At 44.0% G+C, this 26156-nt stretch overlaps 1 protein-coding gene across 4 annotated transcripts; it reads left to right on the top strand.

The window, feature by feature from the left end:
- The first annotated feature begins 538 nt into the window (after positions 1-538).
- Positions 539-25269, top strand: ARIH2 (ariadne RBR E3 ubiquitin protein ligase 2). 4 transcript variants are annotated; one of them, XM_069966753.1, is made up of 15 exons: positions 539-559; positions 9317-9679; positions 12561-12628; positions 14995-15058; positions 16481-16628; positions 16740-16861; positions 18113-18222; positions 19321-19438; positions 21558-21608; positions 21821-21842; positions 21987-22138; positions 22274-22417; positions 23926-23994; positions 24093-24176; positions 24721-25269. In XM_069966753.1, the coding sequence occupies exons 2-15, from the start codon at positions 9428-9430 to the stop codon at positions 24790-24792; spliced, it is 1476 nt and encodes a 491-aa protein (XP_069822854.1). In that variant the 5' UTR covers positions 539-559; positions 9317-9427; the 3' UTR covers positions 24793-25269. The 4 variants fall into 4 exon arrangements, with proteins under 4 accessions (XP_069822854.1, XP_069822853.1, XP_069822852.1 ...); XM_069966752.1 differs by lacking the exon at positions 539-559 and adding an exon at positions 606-626; XM_069966751.1 differs by lacking the exon at positions 539-559 and adding an exon at positions 633-751.
- The last annotated feature ends 887 nt before the right edge of the window (positions 25270-26156 follow it).

The following is a 26156-nucleotide window of genomic DNA, read 5'->3' as shown; positions in this document are numbered from 1 at the left end:
AGCCGGGACCCAGTGCAGCGAGGACAGGTAATGTATACAGTGCGGGAGCGGGAGCCGGGCGGCAACAGAAGGGGTTAAGCGGCTGGCAGAATTATATACACGCAGCGGTCCTTCAGACCGCTGTGTGTATGTAGTGAAAGTGATCTGCCAGGACCTAGCCGACTAGCAGCGTTATTAACGCTTCGAGTCGGTACATGTGAAGCTACCCTTAGTATCCCTAGTCACGTGTTGCACAATTCTGTTGGGACCATGTGTAAAACGTGGTCAACAAGAGTATCACTTAGTTAATGGGCGCCATTTGCAGGGCTACATTACATGAAAAGTTAAAGTGCAATAGTAAAAAAAAATAATTTAAGAGGCCTAGAATCTTAAAATGTTCAGCATAAGTATGACGGGGCGCTGGGATCTGCAGGGACGTCTAGTTCCATTGCTCCCTGCACCAGAGGCGCAGCGACAAGCCTACACCACACCACGTGACCAGTAAGAGCCCTAGGCAGATAACCACGCCCACAATGGTCTCCCTCCGTGAAGTGGAGCGGCCCAAACCACACCCCTAGAGGCCCGTCAACGCACAAGTCCCGCCTCCCGAAGTTGTCATAGCGTCCGCACTGCCTAGCGGAAGTGACGTAAGAAGGAGCGAAGCACTTCCTGTGTAGGCAGTCGGTGAAGAGGCTGGCGGAGGTGGAGCGGTTGGGGTGATTGTCGCCGCCTACCACCGGGAGCTTGCGGCTTAGCTGGGTTTGGGACACAGGTTCGTCCCGGTTAGGTGAGCCTGACAGTGGGGTTTGGTGGAAGTGACAGGGGTAAATAATGGGGGGAGGGGTGGCCGGAGGAGGGGACCTAGGGGCTCACACAGAAGTGAGTGGTAAGTGCTGGGGGGCAGGGTGGGGATAGAGGCCATGGATGGGGTATGTGAGGGGCACTGTGCTGCCCTGTGCCCCCTGGGTGGCTCCATGGAATAATAACAGCACCGTGTGGCACAGAGAGGAGGGTGGTGGCTGGGCTGGCACAGTGCTGTATGGGGAGAGGGTACACTGCCCACCATTCACCTATGGCTGATTGTCACCTGATGTTTATTGAAATCAATGGGAATTATAATAACTTGTAAAGTTTTGGACATTGCAAAAGTTGAAACTAAGCACAGGTTATGCCTGATCCCTGCTGTGCTCGATCCTGTACAGCAGCACATTCCCCCCTGAGCTACAGAAAACATCTCCCACCATGTATGTCTTCCACCATGTACATGTGTGTCTCCCAGCGTGCGGTCTTGCTGGAGGTTGTAGTTTATCAATAACCGTAGGTCACTGCTCTTTGATTTATAGGCTGTATGGACATTGGCTGCAGCCAGGGTGAGGGCATGCTGGAAGTTGTGTAACATTGGGGGAGCCACAGCTTGGGGATCACTGCTCTTACCTTGAGATACATAGACCAGTATGTCTCACCCTGTGAGGCGTCCCCCAGTTTTTGCAGAGGCAGTATTCACAAAAGTTTTGTTCTGATTTCATGTTCTACAGAGAGACAAATGAAAGGCAGATTTGGCTATGTCTTTATTTTAGCTTGGACATCCACCACAGATGATGCCCCAATACTAATGTCATCCTGTCTGTACACACAGAGGCTGCAACTCAGAGCGTGGCGGTGGACAGAGGGAGCAGGGTGCTGCAACTATAGTTTCACACTGCAGTTGCCCAACAGCAGGACAGAGTCGTCTTGGGCTGTTGTTATGATACACAGTTGGCTTCTTAAAGGGGATTTCTAATGATTGATCATTAGTTCACTCACCAGGACCACCACCGGATCATATGTGTTGTCTGGTATTTTAATTTTCCCTATATAAATGACCAGGGCTTTACTTAGACTGGGTTCACACTTTTTTGCAGTCTGTTTAATGTATCCATTTCTAAATGGCTACTTTTAACATACACAGAAATATGGTCAACCATGTTTTTGTGTACGCAAAATAAAAAAAAAGGTCCGTTTTGATCCATTTTCTTTTATAATGGAAAAAACAAATCCAAATGTATTGTACGCAAATGCATTGTTTTTGCATTTGTTTTTCATTCATTTTTTTCCCCATAAAATGTATATATGTTAAATGGACTGTAAAAACTCAATGTGAACCTAGCCTTAGCTACACAGCTACAAAATGCCATATACCATACTATGGCTATACCATAAATGTGTGATGCATAGATGTGCCAGGTCCTTCAGAAGGAAGCAACTCTTTATAGCTGATATGGCTTATGGGTGGTAGAGACCCTTCTATTAACTCTGAATTCCCTATTAGGATATTAGGATAAGTGAATGTACCATCAGGCCTTGGCTTAAAGCATGGGTCTCCAAACTGCGGCCCTCCAGCTGTTGTGAAACTACAACTCCCATCATGCCTGGACAGCTAAAGCTTTGGATTTGGCTGTCCAGGCATGATGGGAAATGTAGTTTTGCAACAGCTTGAGGGCCGCAGTTTGGAGACCCATAGCTTAAAGTGACTGTACCACCAGGCTCAGCTGAAGCACTGGAGGCTTCCCCAGTGGAAAGAAACTCCAGCCCCTCCATGACGTGACTCCATTACAATCAATGGAACCCTATCATGGAGGGGCTAGGGTTGTGGGAGGAAAAAGATCAGGACCCCAATTTTTCCAATGGACAAAAAATGGGACGGACAGAGGGATGGTTAGGAAGCGTGCTGGCTGATGTACCAGCACGTTTCCTTACCTTTATGCCCAATTTTAGTGTGATTGGTTCCCTTTAACACATAAAAAAAAACCCAAAGGTTTAAAATGGATACAAACTGATACATCAGATTTGTCTAAAAAAAAACACTGAATCTTTCTGTATAAAAACTCACTTTCTTTATACACTATACATTGATGTGGGTCATATAAAGCGTATGCAGGCTTTCCAAGTCTTCACTAACATCATCATGGGATTTTACTGGCCAAACCTTTGTTCAGTGAGGGATAAGCTACCTCCTGAGCTGTCTGTCTATGGCTTATTTTACCCCTCCCCATAGAGAATGTTTATGGGGAGGATGGGAGAGATACCTGTTATTGGAGTATAGTTAAAAGCTCTGTAACATGGGCTCATCATTAGTAATGAGCGTTACTGACCAGGGAGCGATTGTTCTGCAGGGGTCTGGGGGTCTGATCAACTCTTTAGAATGAAGAGAAATAACCAGTAATATGGACTGAAGAGCTATATGTGTTGGGGTAAATGTGCATCTGCTGTTTTTGTGGTAAAATTGGTATAGATGTCTAAGGATGGTCCAGGTAGCCCCTCCTGCAGCTCCCCACAGCCCACTACTCATCATCTGTGTGTGTGTGATAGCACAGGCAGCGAGCAGGGAACGAAGAGCAATCGAGTGCTAACCTGACCTTAATATCGGGCTGCGTAGGGCAAACTGCTAATTATATGTTCCCCTTCCAATCCTAGAATATTGTCTACATGATGCTTGGGCCATGTAAATGACCTAGCATTTTCTGTAAACGAGCGCTGGTCTGCTCGATTAGCACTCGCATATCGAGTCTTTTACACGGCCCGATGGTCATGCAGCAAGGGCTGTAAGTATATTGCCTATATAGAAATTTTTTACTTACCTCTCCAGCTCCCTGTTGTCCTCCTGGCTTTTCCCCGCGCTCCGCTGCTGCTGACCTGTCTCTGCAGTGGCAGGTGGCTCGGCCAATCACTGACTGAGCAGGAACAGCGCCGTGGCCAGTGATTAGCTAAATGGCCTGTTACTTTAGAGAGAGTCTCCGCAGAGGTTGTGGTGAGCAGGGAAAAGGCAGAAGGAAATCAGGGAGGCTGGAGAGGTAAAGTATATCATTATTATTTTCTATATACTTTCATCAGCTGCCGAATGTGCACCTCCTAGTACAAGGAGTGATGCGTAGTTGCCGCTTAAAGAGGATGTACCACCCGGTACATCCTCTTTAACCTGCAGCCACGGATCGAACGGCGCCGGCACGGGGAAGCCAGTGCCGCGGTCAGTCTTCCGGATCGAGGCCCGGTTCCCGTGCACGGCGCCGTTCTATGCACCGGAACCGGCCGGTGCTCAAGCACTGGAGGTAGGCTGGCCCGCCCCCAGTGGGAGGGAATTCCCTCCCCTCCAAGACGCGGATCCCTTAGAATAAATGGAGCCACGTCATACAGGGAAGGGAATTCCCTCCCACTGGGGGCCGGCCGGCCTACCTCCAGTGCTTGAGCACCGGCCGGTTCCGGTGCACAGAACAGCGGCGTGCATGGGAACCGGGCCTCGGTCCGGAAAACGGACCGCGGCACCGGCTTCCCCGTGCCGGCGCCGTTTGATCCGTGGCTTCAGGTTAAAGAGGATGTCCTCTTTAATGATTTTTAAACTTGCCGAAAGACAATGATCGGCTCCACAACTGATGTCTTTATTACACGGGGCGATATTTGATTGGGTGTCCTCCTGTGTAATGGGACCCTTAGTTCTTGTAGCAAATGCTAGATGTATAGGGTGTTCGGTTAGCATGTTGAGTGAGACAGAATACATTTATAAGGTATGGTTTATGGAAAACAGGTGGGTAAACCCATTGGGATCTGGTGGGCATTTATGTACCTGTAAAAGTGTTGGGCAGTGAGGTCCATACTGTTACTGATACAATTCCCTGTGATCTCCGTATATAATCTTGTGGCCTCCTTGGGAAGATATTCTTTGCATTTACAGACCAGTTTAGTAAGGGAGGACGCTGGCTACCAGGAACGTCTGAGGTCATATTACTGGTGGCAGTGTGCGTTTCCTTTAGCAAGCCTTGGGGTGAATTTACTGTTCAGATGAATGGAGCTGACTTTTAGTCAAAGAAATTTCTAAAACAAGTCTGTCTTTATTACCCTTCATAGGCAGCTCACATACAACTCTTGTTAGTGGTACACTGCCCTGGGTGTTGGCGCCCTTATGCTTCCTTGTGGTCAGGGTAGTTCGCATGTAGACATTAATGGAATTGGATCCACAATATGTCTCTACAGGAAAAGGATTAGCTGCCAGTATCAGTCCAATGACTTCATGTACAGCTGAGGTGGTAAAACAGTAGCTACTACTTACTATAAGGGCATGTGTAGATAATGTGGATCAATGGTAGAAACGCCATGTGTCAAGAAGTGACCATAGATCTGTACTCTTATTATATTTATTTTCAATGTGATTTCTACATAGAATCCATGTGGGCTCTTAATAATCTAAATCTGCCCTTAGGGATCCATATGGCCTGTGGTCATCCCCTGTAAAACTCATTTTTAGTTTTATATTAAAATGTAATAGTATACCCCCATGTCTTCATGTTTCACCTATCGAAGTGACATCCCAATTAAGCCTGCTGGAGCTGCTGTTTGGCGGCATCATTCTCCTCACCGCAGTGCTGGGAGCTGTCAGTGTGACGGTGTGGGCAGAGCTGTCATTGATTTATGATTACAATGTGGGAGACGAGCTGTTTCTATTATGACAGAACTCTCTAGGCACCTGGAGTAAAGTTGGAGCTAGAAACTATTTCATATAGATGTAATGATGAAGTAGCGTGTTATTTGCTGGACCCTTAAAGGGGTCATCTGGCCTTTTAAATTCCCCCAGATAGGCCATCATTATTAGTTCTGTGGAGGTGAGATATCCGGCACCCCTGTCGGTTAGCCTTTTGAAGAGGCCCTGCTGTTCACGTGAGTCAGAGTTCCTTGCATTGCCGCTACTATACAGTAAGTATGGCAATTTCAGGGCAAGCACCAGTGAATAGTGAAGAGGACTTGCCTCTCATTTAAAGGGAACCTGTCACCCCCCGTGCCGGGGTGACAGGCTCCCGACCCCCCGTTAGAGCCCCATATACTCACCTAATCCCGCCGGGTCCCGCTTCTGGAGGTGGTCGGGTGACGGAGATCTCAGCCGCTGCAGCCCGGCGCGCGCGCTGAGAGATGAGTCCAACACCCATAGAGAATGACGGAGCGCTGGACTCTCCTGTCAGTCTCTATGGGTGTTGGACTCATCTCTCAGCGTGCGCGCCGGGCTGCAGCGGCTGAGATCTCCGTCACCCGACCACCTCCAGAAGCGGGACCCGGCGGGATTAGGTAAGTATATGGGGCTCTAACGGGGTGTCGGGAGCCTGTCACCCCGGCACGGGGGGTGACAGGTTCCCTTTAAATGGGACAATGCTTCAGTTCTCTGTACCACCACCACTATGGTGATTGTACACTGAAGAGGCAGTATTGCTTGTGTGAGAGCCACAGTCACTTTAAATGGGTGATTAGCCGTGGGTGGCAGGAGTTAGACCCCTGACGGTTTGATATTGGTGGTCTTTAAAGGACAACTCCGGTAAATCTTTTTCCCAGGAATTTTATACACATTACAAAGTTATGTAACTTTGTAATATGCTTCAATCACCTGTCTGCCCCCCTTCCCTATCTTGTCCCCCCTCAACCCCCCACCAGGAAGGGAAGTAAACTCATTCTTACCTAATGACTGTTGACACCAGGCTGCTCTGTGGCAGCCATTTTGTGACAATGGCAGACATTTTGCTCTGTGGCAGACATTTTGTCAGATGACTCAGAATGCTCAGCTCTGATTGGCTTAGCAAGCTGTAAGCCATCTAACAGTTTTACGGAGTCAGTTAGACATCACAGGACACAAAGTGCATCATGGGAAAGTCCAAACCAGGAAGTTGAGTTGTCCTTTCAAGGAAGTCTTCCAGGAGATTTATACTACCTGATTAGAGATGAGCGAACTAGGTTCAGGTTCAAGTCCATCCGAATCCAATTGTTCGGCATTTGGTTAGCAGTGGCTGCTGAACTTGGATAAAGCTCTAAGGTTGTCTGGAAAACATGGATACAGCCAACTATATCCATGTTTTCCACATAGCCTTAGGGCTTTATAAAAGTTCAGCAGCCACCGCTAATCAAATGCCGAACGTTTGGATTCGGGTGGACTCGAACCCGGTTCGCTCATCTCTATACCCGATCCATGGGCAACATACAATTCCAACAGGCTTCTTTGTCACGAACAGCTAGTTGTACATTGACAACATGATTTGGGGATCCAAGACAACGATAAGTTGGCATCCTTTAAAAATTTGCTTCCAAAATATCTGTGTTTAGACTGGCATGGGCCATTTCAGTTTCAATGACCCCAATGTAGTCAGCTGGTGACAGGGCTATTTTCCCAGTGTATACGAGTTTTGGCTCTGAGTGAAAAACATGGTGTTATGCATAGTCAGTCAATCTGAGCCAAAGCTTGTATACACAGGAAAAACCCTAATGTAGTCACTAGTTGACTGTTTGGGTCATTAAAATGAGTGGGACTCCTGTCTCTCTAAGCACAGGTATATCGAAAGCAGGATTTGACATATCTGTGACTCGGATGCCCAGAACATGGCGTGAACACACCCTTACCTTTTACTCTTAACTACTGCAGTATTGCAGAAAATCATAGTTTGAAATTGATCCATGGAAGTGTCCAGGAGGCGATCTCCTCGATTTCTCCTTGTCCTGCTTGGTATAAATTGTACGTCTTTCCCTATGCAGGAAACCAGGAAAGATAAGTCACACTTCACCGGATAGAGAGAAGCTGTACATACATGTTATGCCGGTTAAAATATGGGTCACTAGTGTATTGGCTTGTTTTCTGTATTCCTCTTATTAGTGGTTCTGCTGAGGCCTCATGTTCATCTCTTCTCACTGATGTCACATAGGTGCCTTACATGACCCAAGAATTTCGTCACTTTCTTCTTTTGCCATAACCCATTTCTCTGTCTGTAGACATAATATACTCGGTGTCTAGTTATTTGGTGTGTGAGAAAGTGTTTTGAGGTTCAGTTTTGCTAAGATTTTTGACTTCACATTTAATACTACCTATGTCTCTTCAGATGTTGCGGAGAGCCCCTCCCCGATTGCTCCCCTCCCCCTCACTTCTGCCCTTTAATTCTGAGTCTAAGGGTTCTATTTCACGGGCCGACTAGGGCCCGATCAACGATGTAAACGAGCGCCGATCTGCTAGATCGGTGCTCATTTACTGGGCCTATTCCACGGCCCGACAATCGTTTAGCGAGGGCTGCAGGGACATAGTTACCGATGTCCTTGCAGCCCTTGTTTCATACTTTACCTGTCCAGGCTGCTGGTCTTCTCCTTCTCCCGGTTCCTCCTTCTTCCCCTAACTCAGATTGTGTGGGGGCACAACATGCCATTGTGATATATCCGTTTTAAATCCGCATCTACATCTAATCCGTTTGTCCCTAAAGGGTTAATCCAGCCATAAAAACTGTTCATGATGCCTGCGTGGCCACCACTTCCTGTGCTCCATTCAGGGTTTGTGAGGCCACAGAACCTTTTGGAGTTCAGAAACTCACACAACTAAAACTTATTAGGGTAGCTTCAAACGTACCGTATCGCAGTGGTTTTCTGCTTCGGATCCGCAGCAGATTTGACTAAATGAATGAACACAGCATCAAACCCGCACCTTAAAATCCACTGCGATACGGTACGTGTGAAGCTACCCTAAAAGAGATTGTATAACCATCTTCTTGGGAAATAGAAGGGGGACAGGTCCTCCTTTGGGGAGTTATATATGTCAGTCAAAATGAAGAGAACAAAAAAAGAGTGTATCTCCCTGGAGAAGCCAGTTTGTCCACACTGACAGCCCATGGTTACATCAATTTAATGCTTCATCTTTCCCGTGAAGCTGCTGCAGGGCAATGGTACAGTTGCTCCTGCATTTCTCATTAGATCATAGTTGGGCTGAGGCTTGCATAATAACTAAAGTTGCACTCACCTGCCCCGATCCCCTGCCATGTGTGTCCGGTGGGTGCCCCTTCCTAACTGAGCACCATTACTTGCCTTTGTTTTGACAGATGGGAAATTGGTGCAGCTGATCGCTGGCCGTAGAGGTGATGGAGTCAGTAGAAATCTACCAGCAATAGCCTTCGTTAGGTTATTATTTACATGGTGTTAGTTGCAATGCTCCTATTTTACTACTGTAAATGTGTTGTTTACGATTATTATACATAAGCCAGGACTCTGCAGCCCTCGTTTCATCATCTGACCATTCAGTGTGTGAATCGTAAATTTATAGTGTCAGGGACCAAATGATCGACAGCTTTAGAGAAATAAGCACTTGTGGAACCTATGGCATAGGGCAGTGGTCTCCAGCATTTGCCAAACTGCAATCACTACCATGACTGCTAGGGCATCCAGAGTCTTTAAGCTTGGCACCGACTAAAGAGTCCTTTCATGTTCTGTATGTTAGAGATAATGTGTATGGAACTATCACCATAGAGTGTCTTATGGCCTTATCCTATAATTAAGTGACTCCTTTGTCCTTTGTTTCTAGACTACTACAACCCCAGATGGATGCCAGACACCAACCCAACACCCTGCTGTGAGGGGGTCATGCACAGGATTTTGTAGCTTTAGATTTGACCCCTCCCACCTGGATGGTAAAATGTCTGTAGATATGAACAGTCAAGGATCAGATAGCAATGAAGACTATGACCCTAACTGCGAGGAGGAGGATGAAGAGGAAGATGATGACCCAGGAGACATAGAGGACTACTATGAGGGAGTTGCTAATGACGTGGAGCAGCAAGGGGCAGACTCTTTTGACCCTGAGGAATATCAGTTTACCTGCCTCACCTATAGGGAATCTGAGAGTGCACTCAATGAGCAGATGGCTAGCCTGGCATCTTTGATAAAGGTGAGTATTTATCTCTCTACATGCAATAAACCCTGCAGCTTTGTCAGCCGGACACAATCAGGACTCAGGATCAGCCTCTAAATGCAAGTAAAGGCCCAATTATACCAAACCATTATCGTCCGTACTTGGCTGATAATTATTTGGTCTAATAGGACATGTTAGAAAACATGAAACGCCATGATTATGTCAGCGTTGGTCTTCTGCTCATCGCTCCATGTAATAGACTGCTGCTGACTTCCACTGCTCCCCACTCGCTGTCTGTGCGTGTAATAGCAGAGGCAGCGAGTGGGGAACAAGGGGGGAAAAGACCGCTCATCTGATGTTTGCTTCCCCCTCAATATTGTGCTGTGTAAGGGCTTATTCACACGTTCCGTGAAGCACGGTCGTGAAAGCCCTGCAGTAGATTCCTTCTTTGTCTGGCATGATATTGATACATCATGCCGGGTGGGGAAAGAATCCAACGCAGGGCTTTCATGTCTGTTTCACAAAATGCGTAAATAATAATTATACGACCTTAAAGGGGTTAACCAGCGCTGCAAAAACATGGCCACTTTTGCCCCACTCTTGTCTCCAGTTTGGGTTGGTTTGCAATTGAGCTTCATTTACTTCAATGGAACTGAATTTTAAACCCCACCCAATCTGGAGACAAGAGTGGGGCAAAAGTGGCCATGTTTTAGTAGCACTGGAGCACTGGATAACCCCTTTAAGAATGTTTGCAATCACTGTCTGCGTGTAAATAAGGCTGCTTTCACACATTCCATAGTTGCACACAGACTCCGCACCCAATTGTTTGCATTGTGTACAGCTAAGGATGCACATCCATAGTGCTGCAAATCCACTAACATGAGCCTGCTACATATAAAAAGAACTAGACCATTGAAGTGTAACTAGCAGCCTCTGTATGGATCCTGTTGGACAATATACTATACAATAAAATATATGGGTAACAACCTTTTGTTAAAGACAACTTGTCTTCACTTTCATGATGTCTCAACCACAAATCACGAGCTTCCCTTCAACCAGCCCTGATAGATCTCTCTCTCTCTCTCTGTTTGGCTATGGGGAAAAATCTTTTAACCAAGCCTGGGGGCTCAAGGAGACGCTACCAGGGATCACCATGATGACTTGTGATTCTAGCAACATGAAAGTGATCACAGGTTTCCTTTTTAGTAGGTCCCTTGGGGACTATCCACCTCTACCCATTAGCTCTATGAAATTCCTTATAACCTTGTAGGACACTTACAGGATTACTTCAGTGTAGACTGAGTCATTGCCTGGAGTTCTTTGCTTCCCCCATGAAAACATTACTGGATGTATCCTGTGTAGGATAATGCTTTACATGATATGTAGTATAATTTCTACATCTCTACCTGTTTATCCTGATTCCTTGGTTTATCTTAAATTATATACTGCTTATGCTTCTCGTAACCACTCTCTTGAGTGCTGAATGCGAATAGGACCTGAGAGGAACTGCCTTTTTTAGGCTAACATCGCTTTTCTATCTGCTCTCATGGATGTCTTCAGTGGCATCATAGATGTATATGCTGCATTATGATGTTACATAACACCCTGCTAGCTGTGTCCACAAACCCGAGGAGAGTCCTGTCCATATCTGCAGAGACTGCCTTGAGATCTTGTGTCACAGCGAGCGTTTCTCTTTTCTGCTGGCTAAGGGTTAATGCAGCGTCTGCCTTTGAGAACTGATAGGGCAGTGGCTGCAGGTAGTATGATCCTGCCTCCATGCTGACTCAGCAGTCTCTTACCCCAGACCTACATTGACTCTAATACAACCGGAGAGAAAAGTCCCTGCTGTCAGCACAGACTTCCTAAATTAATGCCTGCACTCTCCAGTCCTCTCAACATACTGTAGATGTCGATGTCTTTTCCTTGGTTTCTATATAACATTTGCATGTCGGTATGTTGTCCTCTTGCTTCTAGTGATTTCTTAGTCCAGTCCAGCTTCTTCCTTGAGCCAACACAGCAATTGGTACATTAAATTAGCTATCTATCTATAGGCCCCCCATTCATTCAACAAGATTATTAGTAGAATAGCATAGTAGCTGTAGTGTATTGATAAGTGCTGATATATAATGTATTTGTAAGGGCGTAGAGTTCTCAGGAAGATTGCCTCCTATAATTTGCCTTTACAAAACTGGCTGACATCAGTTTGACTTCCAGAATAACCTGGTCCTCTATTTATTGCAGAAACACTGGGACTATGATAGAAGCCTAATGGATCCCCTTAATACAGAACAGTGATTTGTTGGGGTCCATTGTGTACATGTCATAGATCTGTTAAAGGGGCTGCCCACTTTATAGTGAGATTGTTTTGTGTGTAGTATAAGTAGGTGTACTTACAGCACTTACTGACAGCAGTTCCCTGTGTCCCTTATCGAGCTAAAATCATCTCCCCTCCTCCAGGCTGTGCTGTCCTGCTCTGTGGTCAGTCTATCCATAAAATGTCCAACATAGAGGAGCATGTAACCATGCCCCCCCCTCATCCAGTGTCCTTCATAGACATATACAGGATTAGTGGTGGACACAGTGGGTGGGGCATGGTCACATGCTTCTCCATGTCAGCCATCTTAAGGACAGACTCACCACAGAGCAGGACAGCACAGCCTGGAGGAGGGGAGTCCCATTTTAACTCTATGAGGTACACAGGGAGCTGCTGGCAAGTGCTGTGAGTACATTTATACTACACACACAAAAAATTTACTATAAAGTGGCTAACTCCTTTAATAATAATAATAATAATATTAATAATAATAATAGTGGAAACTTTGGCAGTATTAGGAACGATGCTTATATAGTCTCATCATTTTTCTCCTTGTTGCTATATGTCTCTATTTGATTTATACATTTCCCCCCCTCTTTCTAGGTATCGCATTCTGTGGCTAAACTCATCTTAGTTCACTTTCATTGGCAAGTCTCAGAAATATTAGAGCGGTGAGTGTGGTTGCCATTCCCCCTTTAATGTATCTTAAATCTCATAATGACTTTTCCTCAGCGCCCAGCACATTGATTTTCACCTGCAACGTTCCATTATACAATCGATTTGCGTTGCAGATTTTTCCTGATCCCAACATTGACAATAAGCATTTAAAGTGAACACTGTCACCCCCTTTTTGCATTATGAGTTCTCTTCAGAGATGTAAGGGGTAAATTTAGCAGTTTTCATACCTTATTTTATATCATACGTCATGGCGTTTGTTCCAGTAAAAAGTGATCTTTTATCGTCTGCGGTTTGTATCTGGGCGGCCGTTGCTATGGGCCAACCTAGAGGGGGTGGGGCCTAGACCTTTAGGCTGGCCTGTACCAATGGCGGTCGATGGACGGGCCTATGCGCCGATAACACAAACAATGGTGTTGTGGGCGAGCTAAGTGGTGCATCGGCCATGAAGCCCCGCCCAGAAAGCATGAACTGCAGATGATAAAAGATCACCTTTTACTGGAACAAGCACCATGACGAATGATATAAAATAAGGTATGAAAACTGCAAATTTACCCATTACATCTATAAAGAGTAGTCATAATGTCACTTTAAAGAATTATATTGTGAGCACTCCTAGGAACTGAGGAGTTGTCTCTTTCCATTGTTAACCTTGCAGAGGGCTGTTTAGGGAATGTTACTACACAGTATTTAATGAAAGTATAACGCTGGTAACTAACAGATCTTCATATGTATTACTCCATATCTGCACATCTGTTCTACCAGTAACTCTACAATAACCTTATACTATAGTAATACTCTGTGGTGATCGATATTCCCAACATGTTATAAAGCCTTTTATATTGCGTCCCACCAAAAGGTGTATGATGGTACTGTATGTGCTGTAACAACTGCTTCAATAGCAGCCCTGAGTTGCACCAGGTCTAAATACTGCATTTCCCCCAGGGTAATAGAGCCGAGCATACTCTGTCACAAGCAGCAGGGGAAATGTAAGATTACTGAACCTGACTGGCAGCTTGGCAGACTGGAAGGATAAGTTGGTCCTTGCACAGGACTGTAGCTTTGATGTCACTTTCTCAGATGACTGCAACCTCAGCTTTTCAGCTTGTATCCCCTTTCATAGTCACAGTCTTTGCTGCTGCAGAGCCTGTTGTGTTCAAACATAACCCTGATTGTTTCCAAGACCGCCGGTGGGAAGGGGACGGGGCTAGTTTGAGGGAATGAAGAATTCCGAAGGTATATAAATAAAAGAATTAAGTAAGGTTAAAGTAGTAGAGGTAAACAGAGGGCAGGATTGGTGGAATCGGTAATACATTAATATAAATGAGGGGAAATTAATAGGTGAAATAAGCCCCAGAAAAAGGTAGAAGTAGCAGTAGGAAGTTAAGGGAAAGAGAAGGTCGGAGTGGTGAACAGGGTAGAATGTGAATGATAGGTTGTAAGAATGATGGATAGTGGTACCTGACTGTGATTAATAGCTGGTGTGCAATAATATAATAATTTAAACACAAGGACAGGGAAACCTCAGAATAGATGGACAGGGGATCTGCTCGGCTCATAGGGCTCCATTATATATGGACCTGTAGACTCGAGTGGGAAATCCAGTTAGGTACCCTACACGGGCCGCAATTAAACGGAGAATGGTGGGTCCCTTTGGATGTGGACTGGGGAGAGTTTTGGTCCCCATCTGGACTGCCCATCGATAGTTCGAGGGGGGGCCAGGTTTGAGGCCTAAGACTTTGACTGGGTCTAGAAGGTGAAATATGAATGGGAGGCTAAAAGTGATATAGATATATAATAGAATGTGGAGGAGTGAATCTGAAGAATGGATGGTGATGAACCTGTCTTGTTCTCAATTTTGTTTCCTTTCTTCTTGTGCTCTGGTAGATAAAAAGGGGCATTCATTGAGCGTTAAAGTAGGATATGGCAAGGAGTAAGGTGTCAGAATAAAAGTAGGTGTAGAGTCCAGTAAAATATTAAAATATATTAAAGGGTGTGTAAGACTGGTGAAACCAGGCCTGCCTTCTGGGAACTGGTGAATGGAAATAGTATAATAACCTTGCTTAGGATATCAAATTAATATACTAAAAGGAGGTAACATCAGCTAGTGAAGGTGTGGGATGGAAGTATATGTTACTACCTCTGATTTTTCTTTTTTTTTATGCGTTAATGTATTTGTCAGTATACAACCTCCAGACTGAGCCTTTCCATCTCCACATTGCATTGCAGATGCCCCCCCCCCCCCAATTAGAGGGAAACCCACTCCAGGACTAATACATAGGCTCTTTATACTTTTTTTTTATTTTTTTTTTAACGCAGATATCTCCTAATGTTCTTTATTTTTTTTTTCTTTATCTTCAAGGCATAAATTGAATCCTGTACAGTTGTTAGTGGACGCCAGAGTTCAGCCTCTATCGTCTAAACATGTGAGTTCTTTGTCTACATTTGTCTTTGTCTACAGTATTCCCAACTAATGGGAGACATTAGTCACTGTTTTTATCGTGGACGGGGTGGAGGATAATAGATCAGATCTCAGCAGTTAGACCCCCTGCGATAAAATAGTTATCCCATATCCTAATGATAGGGGCTAACTGCAAGTTGGGGGTTACTCCTATAATAACGTATTTAGTCCAGATCCTTTAGTTTTTAATAGGGTTATTTCCATTTGGGACATTTATAGTATATTCACAGGATACACCATAATCCTAATAGGCTGAATTTGGACATATGCCCTTTTCAGCCAAACTAGGTAACTATATAAATGTTTACTGGACCCAGTGGCAGCAAGAGGTGATTGGGAAGCTGAAAATAGCCATAAAAGTCACATCTACTATATGATGGTACCAATAAAAACTACAGCTCACACAGCTTCACCAACCGGGAAAACAGTTATGCATCGGAGTATGGCGATTTATGTGAACATGAAATGGTACCATTTATAGGTATAACACCTCCCACAAAGTCCTCATGCAGCTATGTTGACGGAGAAACACAAAAAATATGACTTGAACAGATGGCGATAAAATGGAAGTATTGTGATGGGAGGAGTTAAAGAGGTATCCCCCCCCCCCCCCAAGAGCTAAAAAAATAAAATGCTCCCAAACCTAGCTGGCCTTACTCACCAAGTCCCCATGAGAATTTTGAGGGGGAAAAGTGTGGGGGCACAAAGGTGACCAGGGGGGAGGAAGTCGGGAGATACTGATCAGCAGCAGCTGTCAGTGTCCTCCATCTCTTCAATGGGCTGGGTGGACAATGTATTAATGCAAAAGAAATTTTGTGGGAATACACCTTTAAATACTAATATGAGAGATTACCATAGAGTAAAACAACATGACCACTATGCGTTTTACGTTGTGTTTTACTTTTCTGACTTCACAGATTAGTAGCAGACTTTTTATGGTCTATCCTCACAGACTATGATTTTTGAACCACTTGATCTGTTCGGAACCTGTGGCTCCCCATCTATCGTAAAAGCACATCCTCCAGCTTGGAAATACAGGAAATTGTTTCACAGTAGCTGGGAAGCCAGATTGCTGACTGCTGACCTTTTACAGGTCTTTTATTTTGGCGCTAACCACTACGATGACAAAGTTTAAGTCAAATCCTAAATGTTATATGACAAGCCCAAAGCTCTGTGATGGTTGTGGGTTACCACAAGAATTTACAAAAACTCACAATTCGCCTGTGTTTCCTTTGTATGGAATGAGACGGACAGGGCGACCTAGAATATTTCCATGAACCAAAATCCCCTGGCCGTAAATTGTCATCTTTCTGAGTTTGACTGGAACTTGGTGATGTGAGAGGTGGTGATGCACAGTCTAAACTTGGACTTTCCTCTTTGTCTTCAGGTTATGGCACATTCCTCCCATCACTGCGCAGTCTGCATGCAGTTTGTCCTGAAGGAGAACCTGCTGTCTCTTGCCTGTCAGCACCAGTTTTGCCGCAGCTGTTGGGAGCAGCACTGCACAGTCCTAGTGAAAGATGGAGCTGGCGTTGGTAAGATCTTTATACAACATCTTATGCTTGCTACGTTTGTTTAGATGCTAATCATTTTTCATTTGTAATGTCATTCTGCCTTTTTAACTCCCCTCCCCCCTAACACTTAAGGTATCTCCTGCATGGCCCAGGAATGCTTGCTCCGAACGCCGGAAGATTTTGTTTTTCTTCTACTGCCTAATGAGGAGCTGAAGGACAAATACAAGAGATACCTTTTCAGGGACTATGTAGAGGTATGTGCCGTTACAAGAATCATAAGATAAATTTCAGTGAGCCATAGTAAATGTTCACTGGGAACACTCCAGCATTTTCCTCACCATATGCAGTGGGCAGAAGGACTGGTGGCTCATGTAAGTGTGCAACCTGTGGTTAAGGTGGCCTTTTTTTTTTTTTTTTTTTTTAGCATTAATCCAGCTCCTTTAAATTTGAGATAGATTATCGATAATAGATTTTGGGGGTCACTCCTCTATTAAAAGGAGAATGTTTACATGTGATGACGCGGATCCATTCATTCTAAGCGAGCCGCGTCATACAGGGGAGGGAATCCCCCCCCCCCCCCCCACTGGGGGCGGCCCGGCCGACCTCCAGTGCTTCAGCACCGGCCTGTACCGCTGGATCGAACGGCGCCGTGCACGGGAACCGGGCGGTGGTCCGAAAAACGGACCGCCGTGCTGGCGCCGATCGGTCCGTGGGTTCAGGTTAAAGAGGATGTACCGGGTGGTACATCCTCTTTAAATTTTCCAGGATATTAAGAACAAAGAAACCCGTAAAAGGATACAAATGCAGTCAGCTTAAACAAGGCCGAATGATTAACAATTGCTTCATTGTGATAGGAGTGTTAACAATCGGAAGGTAGCAAAGCAAGTCATCTGAGTAAGGTGAAACCTCACCAAACCAAATTCAAATAGCAATAGTGCTTAGTAAAAAGAGAGTTGGTAAAGTCAGAACTGTAACTGGCAAGAGAGTGATGGGCTGCTGCAGTGAAAACCACAACTACTTTCCCAGATAACTGTTATGGAGGGATAAATGCACACTAGACTAAGGGCCCTATTACACCAACAGATATTTGACAGATTTTTGCAGCCAAAGCCAGGAACAGACTATAAACAGAGACCAGGTGTTAAAGGAAAGACTGGATTTCTCCTCTTTTCAAATCCATTTTTTGCTTTGGCTGTATAAATCTGTCTGATATCTGGTGTAATAGGGCCCAATTTGATGTTGAAAATTCACACAAATCTATTCAGATTTTACCTTCCCTATTGATTTCAGTGGGGAAATCTGTAACCTAATTGACATGCTGCAGATTTTATATTCTACACCTCAGCTCAGTTTCAGTTAGGAAAAATTCTGTTGTAGGTAGATGCAATATAAAAAAAAATAGTCTGCAGCAAATGAGGCTATTGTTTGTTTCATGTCTATATGCCATTACTTTATAAGATGGGAATAACCCTTTAAATCTATTATCTTTTACTCTCATCCCCCAGAGCCATTATCAGCTTCAGCTCTGCCCTGGTGCTGACTGCCCAATGGTCATACAGGTTCAGGAGCCAAAGGCTCGTCGAGTGCAGTGTAATAGGTGCAGTGAGGTCTTCTGGTAAGTTTTTCTTCATTCCTTATTTTGAACAAGATGCAGTAGACACCAAGAAAGCATTAAAGGGAACCAGTCACATTGAAAACGTCCCTAAAGCTAAGGAAACGTGCTGGTACATCACCCAGCATGCTTCCCAAGCAAACATACCCCTGTTCACGGCATCCCGTGATTGATTATTCAGCAGTCTCGCTTTTATAAAGTCCCACGCTATATGCTAATTGTGGCCAAGTAGCCATCTAGGCGTATGTCTTCCCCATGTAGTCAGTGTTCTGGGCGGGTTTCCGCATTGTAATCACGCCCCTCTGGGTGTGATTGAAAGCGCTCTTGTCCGCATTGCACGGCAGCATGCCAATGTCTTTTCTATGCTGCCTATGCGCAGTCTATGCTGCACATGCACAGTACAGCGGTAGAAGACGCTGCTGTACTGCGACAGCACAGGACTTTATGAAATCAAGCAGGGGACTCAAGGGTACAGGGGTAAGTTTGGGAAGCTTGCTGGGTGATGTACCAGCACATTTCTTTAGCTTTAGGGCTGTTTTTGACGTGATTGGTTCCCTTTAAAATGGGTTCAGATCTCTGTCATCCATTTAAATAAAAAATAAATAAGATGCCAGCATTACCACCTTTACTAAACCAACCTTACGGTTTTTAGAAATCAGTTCCCTGTAGTTTATTACCTATAAACAGATTACATCCTACATCTTCTTACACAGTTTTTAGACTTCTATGCAGATAAGTATAATATTATTTGTACTACAGAAAGTATGGACACTAACACATTTTGGCTTATTATAAGGCCTCAGACCCAAATGGGTTAATGTTTTAGGAAAAAGTCAGAAAACTGGCATCCTCTGCCAGGGCTATTTTTAAAGAGCTGCTGGCCACACTGTGTCTGTAAAACCCTTGCCATTTACTTTGACCCTTCTTGCACTGGGTTGGCTTGTTAATGCTTCACTTCAAAACCTTCTCTTAAACGTTCTAGATATTAGCATTACTTTCTCATACACAGTTTTTCCTTAGTTTATGCAGTGTCTGCTATTGTATGCAGTCATCCTTGCCCTTACTTTCTGAATCTGTAACTTCTCTGCATGTTTTCTTCAGCTTCCGGTGCCGCCAAATGTACCATGCTCCCACAGACTGCGCCACCATCCGCAAGTGGCTAACGAAATGCGCAGACGACTCGGAAACCGCAAACTACATCAGTGCTCACACTAAAGACGTAAGAAGGAAGAAACACATTTAAAAATGTGTATCACATTTTAATCTTAGACAATTTAAAGTTTTTTTTCAGTTTTATGTCATATCAGTCTATTATAAAATGAAAAATTCTGCAACTGAGTAGTGTTTTGTATTTCAATTCCTCACCATTTTCAGGATCTCTGCTTGCTTTAAATAAGAGATTCGCAAGGGTGAGTAATTGATGCCAAGTAAAAAAGTTGCAGGACTTTTTATTATACCGTTAAAGGGGATTTTCCAGGCAAAATTGATGACTTATCCTCAGGATAGATCAATATATTTGTTGGATACCTATACCTGGCACCCCCAAATAATCAGCAGTTTGCCAGAACCATGACTCATACAGAGAAAAACAGAAGTGGAAGCAGACAGCTCTGTACTGTGTAATGGCTGGCCTGGGTTACTACAGCTCAGTTCTCATTCACTGTAATGGAAGGAGATCTGCAGTACCCCAGTATAGAATACCCCAATAAATCAGTAAATGGGACAGAACTGCAAGAGCCACTACAGGTCCTTCTGGTCTACAGAAGAAGGGGAGCTTCTTCAATGTGGACTTTGCCACTGACATGAAGCATAATATTGCTTTAAGAGAGTGGCATTTCTAGCAGCTGTTTGCTGTGTCAAAGCTCTTGGTCTGTGATCCAGCTTCATGTCAGCAGTATAGCCGTCACAGTAGTCTCATTTTCTGGTTTAGTGTTGTAACATGTAATATTCTAGAAAAGCTCACCCTCTTTCTTGATAAACCTCTTACAAGCATTGGATTTGTGCTAGAAGGGGGAGGGAGGAGAATGGCTAAAGCCGGCTATATTAGATAAGTGGTGTTCCTGGAGTTTTAGACACACACAATGTTTTTTCTTTTTTTTTTTTTTTTTTTTTTTTTTTTTCTCTTTTGGTGTTTTGAAGTTTCTCACTGCATATACCCTGAATGGCCATTTTATTAAAGACACTCATCTAGTAACGCATAAAAGCTGATTTGGCATTCAAAACCACAGTGGTTTATCATGGTACAGATGCCACTAGATATTGATGCAGATAGGAACGAAGCGCTTTGCTTTGTTCCTACTGAAAATTGACTTAACTCTACACAAAATCATTGTTAATTGTTCTCAAGCCATTCGCAGAACATACATGATCACATTGATTACTTTTCATGGCAATTTATCGTCTCTTCTAAATAATTATGGTATTAAAACGTCATTTTATCTGTGCGTGTAAAAGGACCCTAAGGCTGATGACCAGCCCTCGTTCCATATAGTAACATATATTATGCAGGTCCAAGGTGTTTCTTGGTGCCGCACACAGGTTGCCAACCTCTAATCCAGTTTGTGTAATAGTAAAATAGTACAGTTTATATTTTATTTCATGTACAGGAAACTTCACTTTATAAAATACCGCATGGTTTTGATCAAAACCCTACATTGGGCCAGAAAGCCATAGAGTGCGATGTAGAAGTTTAATCACACCAAGTGGAATGCCATATCCACTGTACATGCCTTCCTTAAAGGAAATTCTATCCTTTGATTTTTCCCATTCTTATGTGAATTCACAATGAACCAATCTGCACACTTTGTCTAATTTCCATAGAGGAGACGCAATTGTGAACAGATCTCTAATAAAGTGGCCATTCAGTATGGTAGTTGCCCTGATATTTAGCTTTATTTCTTTATTGGAACAAACCCAAATGTAAAGCTTGACTTTCAGCGATAGCAAAACATCTGGGAGGGTACCTTATTAAATGTATATTAGGAGAGTAATCCATATCAATTCCCAGCACAATGAAACTACTTTCTATTTGACTGGTCATTCCTTTCAAAGTGCACCTCCAGGTCCGGAAAATGATACTTGTAATAGTGCCCACTGAAGTTTTGGGTTCTGTACCCCTTTGGCTGTGTATAGCTCGCCACCTCAGCAATGTGGGGTTATTGGTGTGCAGCCTCATGTATATGTACAATGCTCTGCTTGTATAGCTGGTAGTGGTCTCACATAGTCACTTTTCACGTCCGTCACATGCCAAAAAGTTTTCTGAAACTAAAGGAATATTTTAGGTGAGTGTTATATTTTACTGTCTCCACATTTTAATACATACATTTTTTTTTTTATAGTGTCCCAAGTGCAATATCTGTATTGAAAAAAATGGAGGTTGCAACCACATGGTAAGTAATTGGAACGGATGAATATGTTTTTTCATGCTCATTGTTACAATGGGGACAGAGGACACCCATACTCTAAATAATTTTTACCTGCATCCCCACTTTCTGGACGTCTAGGCATAAGCTATTAATGTTTGGTAAAATGCCTCCTTTAAGCACCAACTTGAGTGTGTTTTGGATGAACCTTGTGTAACGCATTTTTTTTTCTTTTACAGCAATGTTCGAAGTGCAAGCATGGTAAGCAGCTTCAGTTCATAAATCGGATAACATTTCTGTGTATCTATATTGACATAATGTCAGTCAGTAGACACCAGAGCAACCATGACAGCATGTGGTGACAGCCACAGGATTAAATATATGTTATTAATTGTGTGTTCATAGACTTCTGTTGGATGTGCCTTGGTGACTGGAAAACACACGGCAGCGAATATTATGAGTGCAGCCGATATAAAGAGAACCCCGATATTGTAAACCAGAGTCAGCAGGCTCAGGCTAGAGAAGCTCTCAAGAAATACCTCTTCTACTTTGAGAGGGTAAGTAACCATCCCCAGGATATATCCAAATGTTGTGTCTGCCATTTAGAATATGCATTCAAAAAATGAATTTTAGCATAGGAAAATGTATAAACAACCCAGATAACCCTCCTTTTTTTTCTTTCCCACGGTCAGTGGGAAAATCATAATAAGAGCCTGCAGTTGGAAGCTCAGACCTACCAGCAAATTCAGGAGAAGATTCAGGAACGGGTAATGAACAACCTTGGCACCTGGATTGATTGGCAGTACCTACAAAATGCTGCAAAGCTGCTGGCGAAGGTAAGAAATCCAGCAAAATGAGTGTGTGCATCCACACAGGGCTGGCATCATTCAGGGTACGTGTCCATATTTTGGTTGAGATCAGATGTCCTCCTGTTTTTGCCGTTTCTATTCCTTGTCCCGTCTCTGAATTTTTCACTTCCTGCCCCCCCCCCCCCCTTCTGTCTCCTCATCTATCTTTTTTCCAGGTTCCCCTCTTTCTACCTCTTGCCATACTATATGCTCTGCCTGTGTTGAAGAAGACTTCTGCCCTATTAAAGGAGTTTTCTGCTAATCTAAAATGTTTTTAATGGAGTGGGAGTGCTCCCCCCTCAAAAAAAGGCATACTCGTTTACCCTGATGCTCCCATAGCTGCTGTTTCTACAGCTCCCCCCGTCTCTGCTACTCTCTGTTTCCTCTAACATGTACCTGCAGGAAAGGCGCTCTCTGCATAGTGAAAAGCCAGTGAATGGCTACGTGGACATTTCCTGCAGTAATGGCACGTCTGAAAAGGCAGAAGCAGCAGGAACCAAAGCTGTAAGAACGGCAGCTGCAGTGGATCTGCGAAGAGCGAGTATGCTACCAACAGTTGATTATAAAATAAAATGGCTGGTGCCATTATGTGTTTACTACTGTTGGTAGAAATCTCCCACTTACTTTTTATAGCTATGCTCTCTGTGTAGGCAGAAGTATGCAGCCTAAATACAGCCCTCTCCTCCTAAACGTATATACAGAGAACACATTTTAAAGGGGTTGTCCGGCGATAAAAAATTATTCACAGAATAACACACATTACAAAGTTATACAACTTTGTAATGTATGTTATGTCTGTGAATGGCCCCCTTCCCCGTGTACCCGGAAGTGTGGTGCGCTATACATACCTGTCACGTGCCGACCACGGTCTCCGATCGTCAGCAGTGACGTCTTCTTCGGGAGGCCGGCGGATCTTCCCGAGTGCCGGCCGCCCTCTGCAGCGTCATCCGAAGCTCAGCCGCGATTGGCTGAGCATAACTGTGCTCAGCCATTTGCGGCTGAGCGGCTGATGACGCGGCCACGTCATCAGCCGCTCAGCTGCGATTGGCTGAGCACAGTTATGCTCAGCCAATCGCGGCTGAGCTTCAGATGACGCTGCAGAGGGCGGCCAGCACTCGGGAAGATCCGCTGGCCGCCCGAAGAAGACGTCACTGCTGAGGATCGGAGACCGTGGTCGGCACGTGACTGGTATGTATAGCGCACCACACATCCGGGTACATGGGTGGGGGGTGGTGGGACACGGGGAAGGGGGCCATTCACAGACATAACATACATTACAAAGTTGTATAACTTTGTAATGTGTGTTATTCTGTGAATAATTTTTTATCGCCGGACAACCCCTTTAAACCCGTCATACAGAAAAGAACCAAAGAAAAAGGATTTTCTTTTTTTTTTTTTTTCTTGGTTTGGATTTTATGTTTAGTGCTATTGTATATTTCACTAGAATCTGTTAGGGATGCCAACTGTGTTTCTCTTGTCATTTTGTCTGCATTTAGTGCCGATACACTCTGCAATATACATATCCTTATGCTTACTACATGGAGTCTGGTCCACGCAAGAAGCTGGTATGTTCAATTTACAGTAGTTTATGTATTTACAACCACGGTCAGCTCTGTCATCTACAATGTACTATAAGTAATTCTGCCTGATTTTTTTCTTGTAGTTTGAATATCAGCAGGCCCAGCTGGAGGCAGAGATTGAGAACCTTTCCTGGAAGGTGGAAAGAGCTGACAGCTATGACAGAGGGGTGAGTGCTAGGGTTTCAGGCTTTTTTTTTTTTTTTTTTTTTTTTTCTTTGACCCAAAATCATAAGATTTATTAATAACTGAGTTTACATGCTTTACCCCAATGTGGTTTTGTGAAAAGGTTCAAGGAAAATTTATGTAGAACTGTTTCTTTCAACCCCCTCTCTATTCATGTCTATTACGTAGTTTCAAATGGAAAGTAAACAGTAATCTTTTGCATTCTGTTTTATTTAAGGGGTGTGTGTTAGGAGTGTTAAATTGTGCTGGGGGTCCAAGCGCTGAGACCCCCGTCAATCTTTAGAATGTTAACCCTAATCAACGTGCCATGGGGCAGCAAGTCGTGCATTCATGCACTGTAATTGGCTATCTTTGATGGCACAATAGACAATAAATTGAGTGGCAGAGGGCATGTATGACTCTCCACTCCATTTCGAGGTGGGACCCAGGTGCCCATTCTCGTAATAATAAATCTCCAATACAAAACAAGAGTTTGACATAATTTAAGGGTAGTCTGTAACCCAATATATTTGCTTACTCCTCTTGCAGGATCTGGAGAATCAGATGCATATAGCCGAGCAGCGTAGAAGAACTTTGTTAAAGGACTTTCATGATACATAAATGGCTGAAGCATTTTCCCTAGGAAAAGTGAGCGCATGTCTTGGTGTGAGGAGGAATTGATGCTGCAAAGAAACACAGTAGCTCTGAGGAATGTGAAGAAATCCAGAGAAATCACTTTTCTTACCCCGCTGGTTAATTTTGGAACGTGGTCCGTTTGTATTTTTTTCCTCCTCTTTACATAAAATTTTTTTTTAAAGTCCCAGGCACCTTCTTTTACCTGAGTAGATGCTGTAAGCGGCATACCGTTCCAGACATTGCTCTTTTCCATATTTTTTTTTTCTCCTTTCTGTTCCCCATTCTTTAACCCTTCTAGCGCTCCACCAGCCAGCAGAAAATTGCTTGGGCAGTGAAAGGGTCGATATTCAGGGTTTTTTTTTTTTTTTCCTTTTTCTTTCCTTTGTTCCAGATGGCAAGTGTTGGAAAAGTAGTTCAATTTTTTGAATGGCTGTTAATAGAATTAGATTATGCAAACTGTCATTTTGAACTGTTGTACAATTATACAGAAAAAAAATAGAATTACAAAAAAATAACACTTTTTAAAAACATTAACTTACTGGGATTTTTTTTTTTTTCCTGTCTGCCCATATGTACACTGCTGCCATAACATGAATGGAATTAGTTTTGGGTTACTGGATATCGGTGTATACCCTTCCTTTTATAAACTGCCCATTCACAATGATATACCTAAAATATGTGTCTCCACAACTCATGGGGTAAAACAATCTTGTCTATTGCGGGCATCTGATAGGTCTTAAAGCCCCATCCCCATTTATTTGGACAGATTTTTTTTTTTTTTTTTTTCTGGAGGCACACGTCTATTAGTGAATCCGACAGGACCTAGGATCTACGCCTGTTCTGGTGTGGTTATGGATTTCCAACATGGCTTATGCCTGTTTCCAGGTGTAAGCCATGAAAATTTAGGCAATGGAGGAGGCCTCAACTCCCAATTCCCCCTCCCCTCTTTTCAGACTAGCAGGGCTTATGGCTTGCGTATGCCATTGAAAAGGGTCAAATCTGTCCCTTTTTTCATAGTGTACACCAGGGGCACAGATTGATAAATCTGCCCCATTGTGTTGCAGACAGTAGATTAAATGCGACACGGGACCCGCCGCTGGAGCGGGGAGGGGAGTTGACGTCGTTGCCCGTAGCCACCTCCTCCCCGGCCAGATCGGAAAATCTGTCAGATAAATCTGTGTGTAATAGGGGGAGAAAGATTGATCTGTCAGTCCATCCTGCAACATGATTGTAGGTTGGTGATGGGACGCTAGGGCAGGACTTAAGGACTGCCATTGTAGTATATAGATTTAGCCTTGCCAGAGGCAAAGCCTAATACAGTGCCAGACAGCATTATGCAGCTAGGCATA

This window comes from Dendropsophus ebraccatus, chromosome 4 (genome assembly GCF_027789765.1).
Source record: "Dendropsophus ebraccatus isolate aDenEbr1 chromosome 4, aDenEbr1.pat, whole genome shotgun sequence".
NCBI classification, from domain to species: domain Eukaryota; kingdom Metazoa; phylum Chordata; class Amphibia; order Anura; family Hylidae; genus Dendropsophus; species Dendropsophus ebraccatus.
The sequence above is the reverse complement of the archived record's forward strand: the minus strand, read 5'-3'. Positions and strand labels throughout refer to the sequence as shown.

Excerpts from the sequence above, each read along its gene's own strand:
- ARIH2 (XM_069966753.1), top strand. The coding sequence starts at position 9,428 with ATGTCTGTAGATATGAACAGTCAAGGATCAGATAGCAATGAAGACTAT. Across the intron at positions 16,629-16,739 it reads GAAAGATGGAGCTGGCGTTG|GTATCTCCTGCATGGCCCAG; the intron begins GTAAGATCTTTA and ends CTAACACTTAAG. Across the intron at positions 22,139-22,273 it reads ACCTCTTCTACTTTGAGAGG|TGGGAAAATCATAATAAGAG; the intron begins GTAAGTAACCAT and ends TCCCACGGTCAG.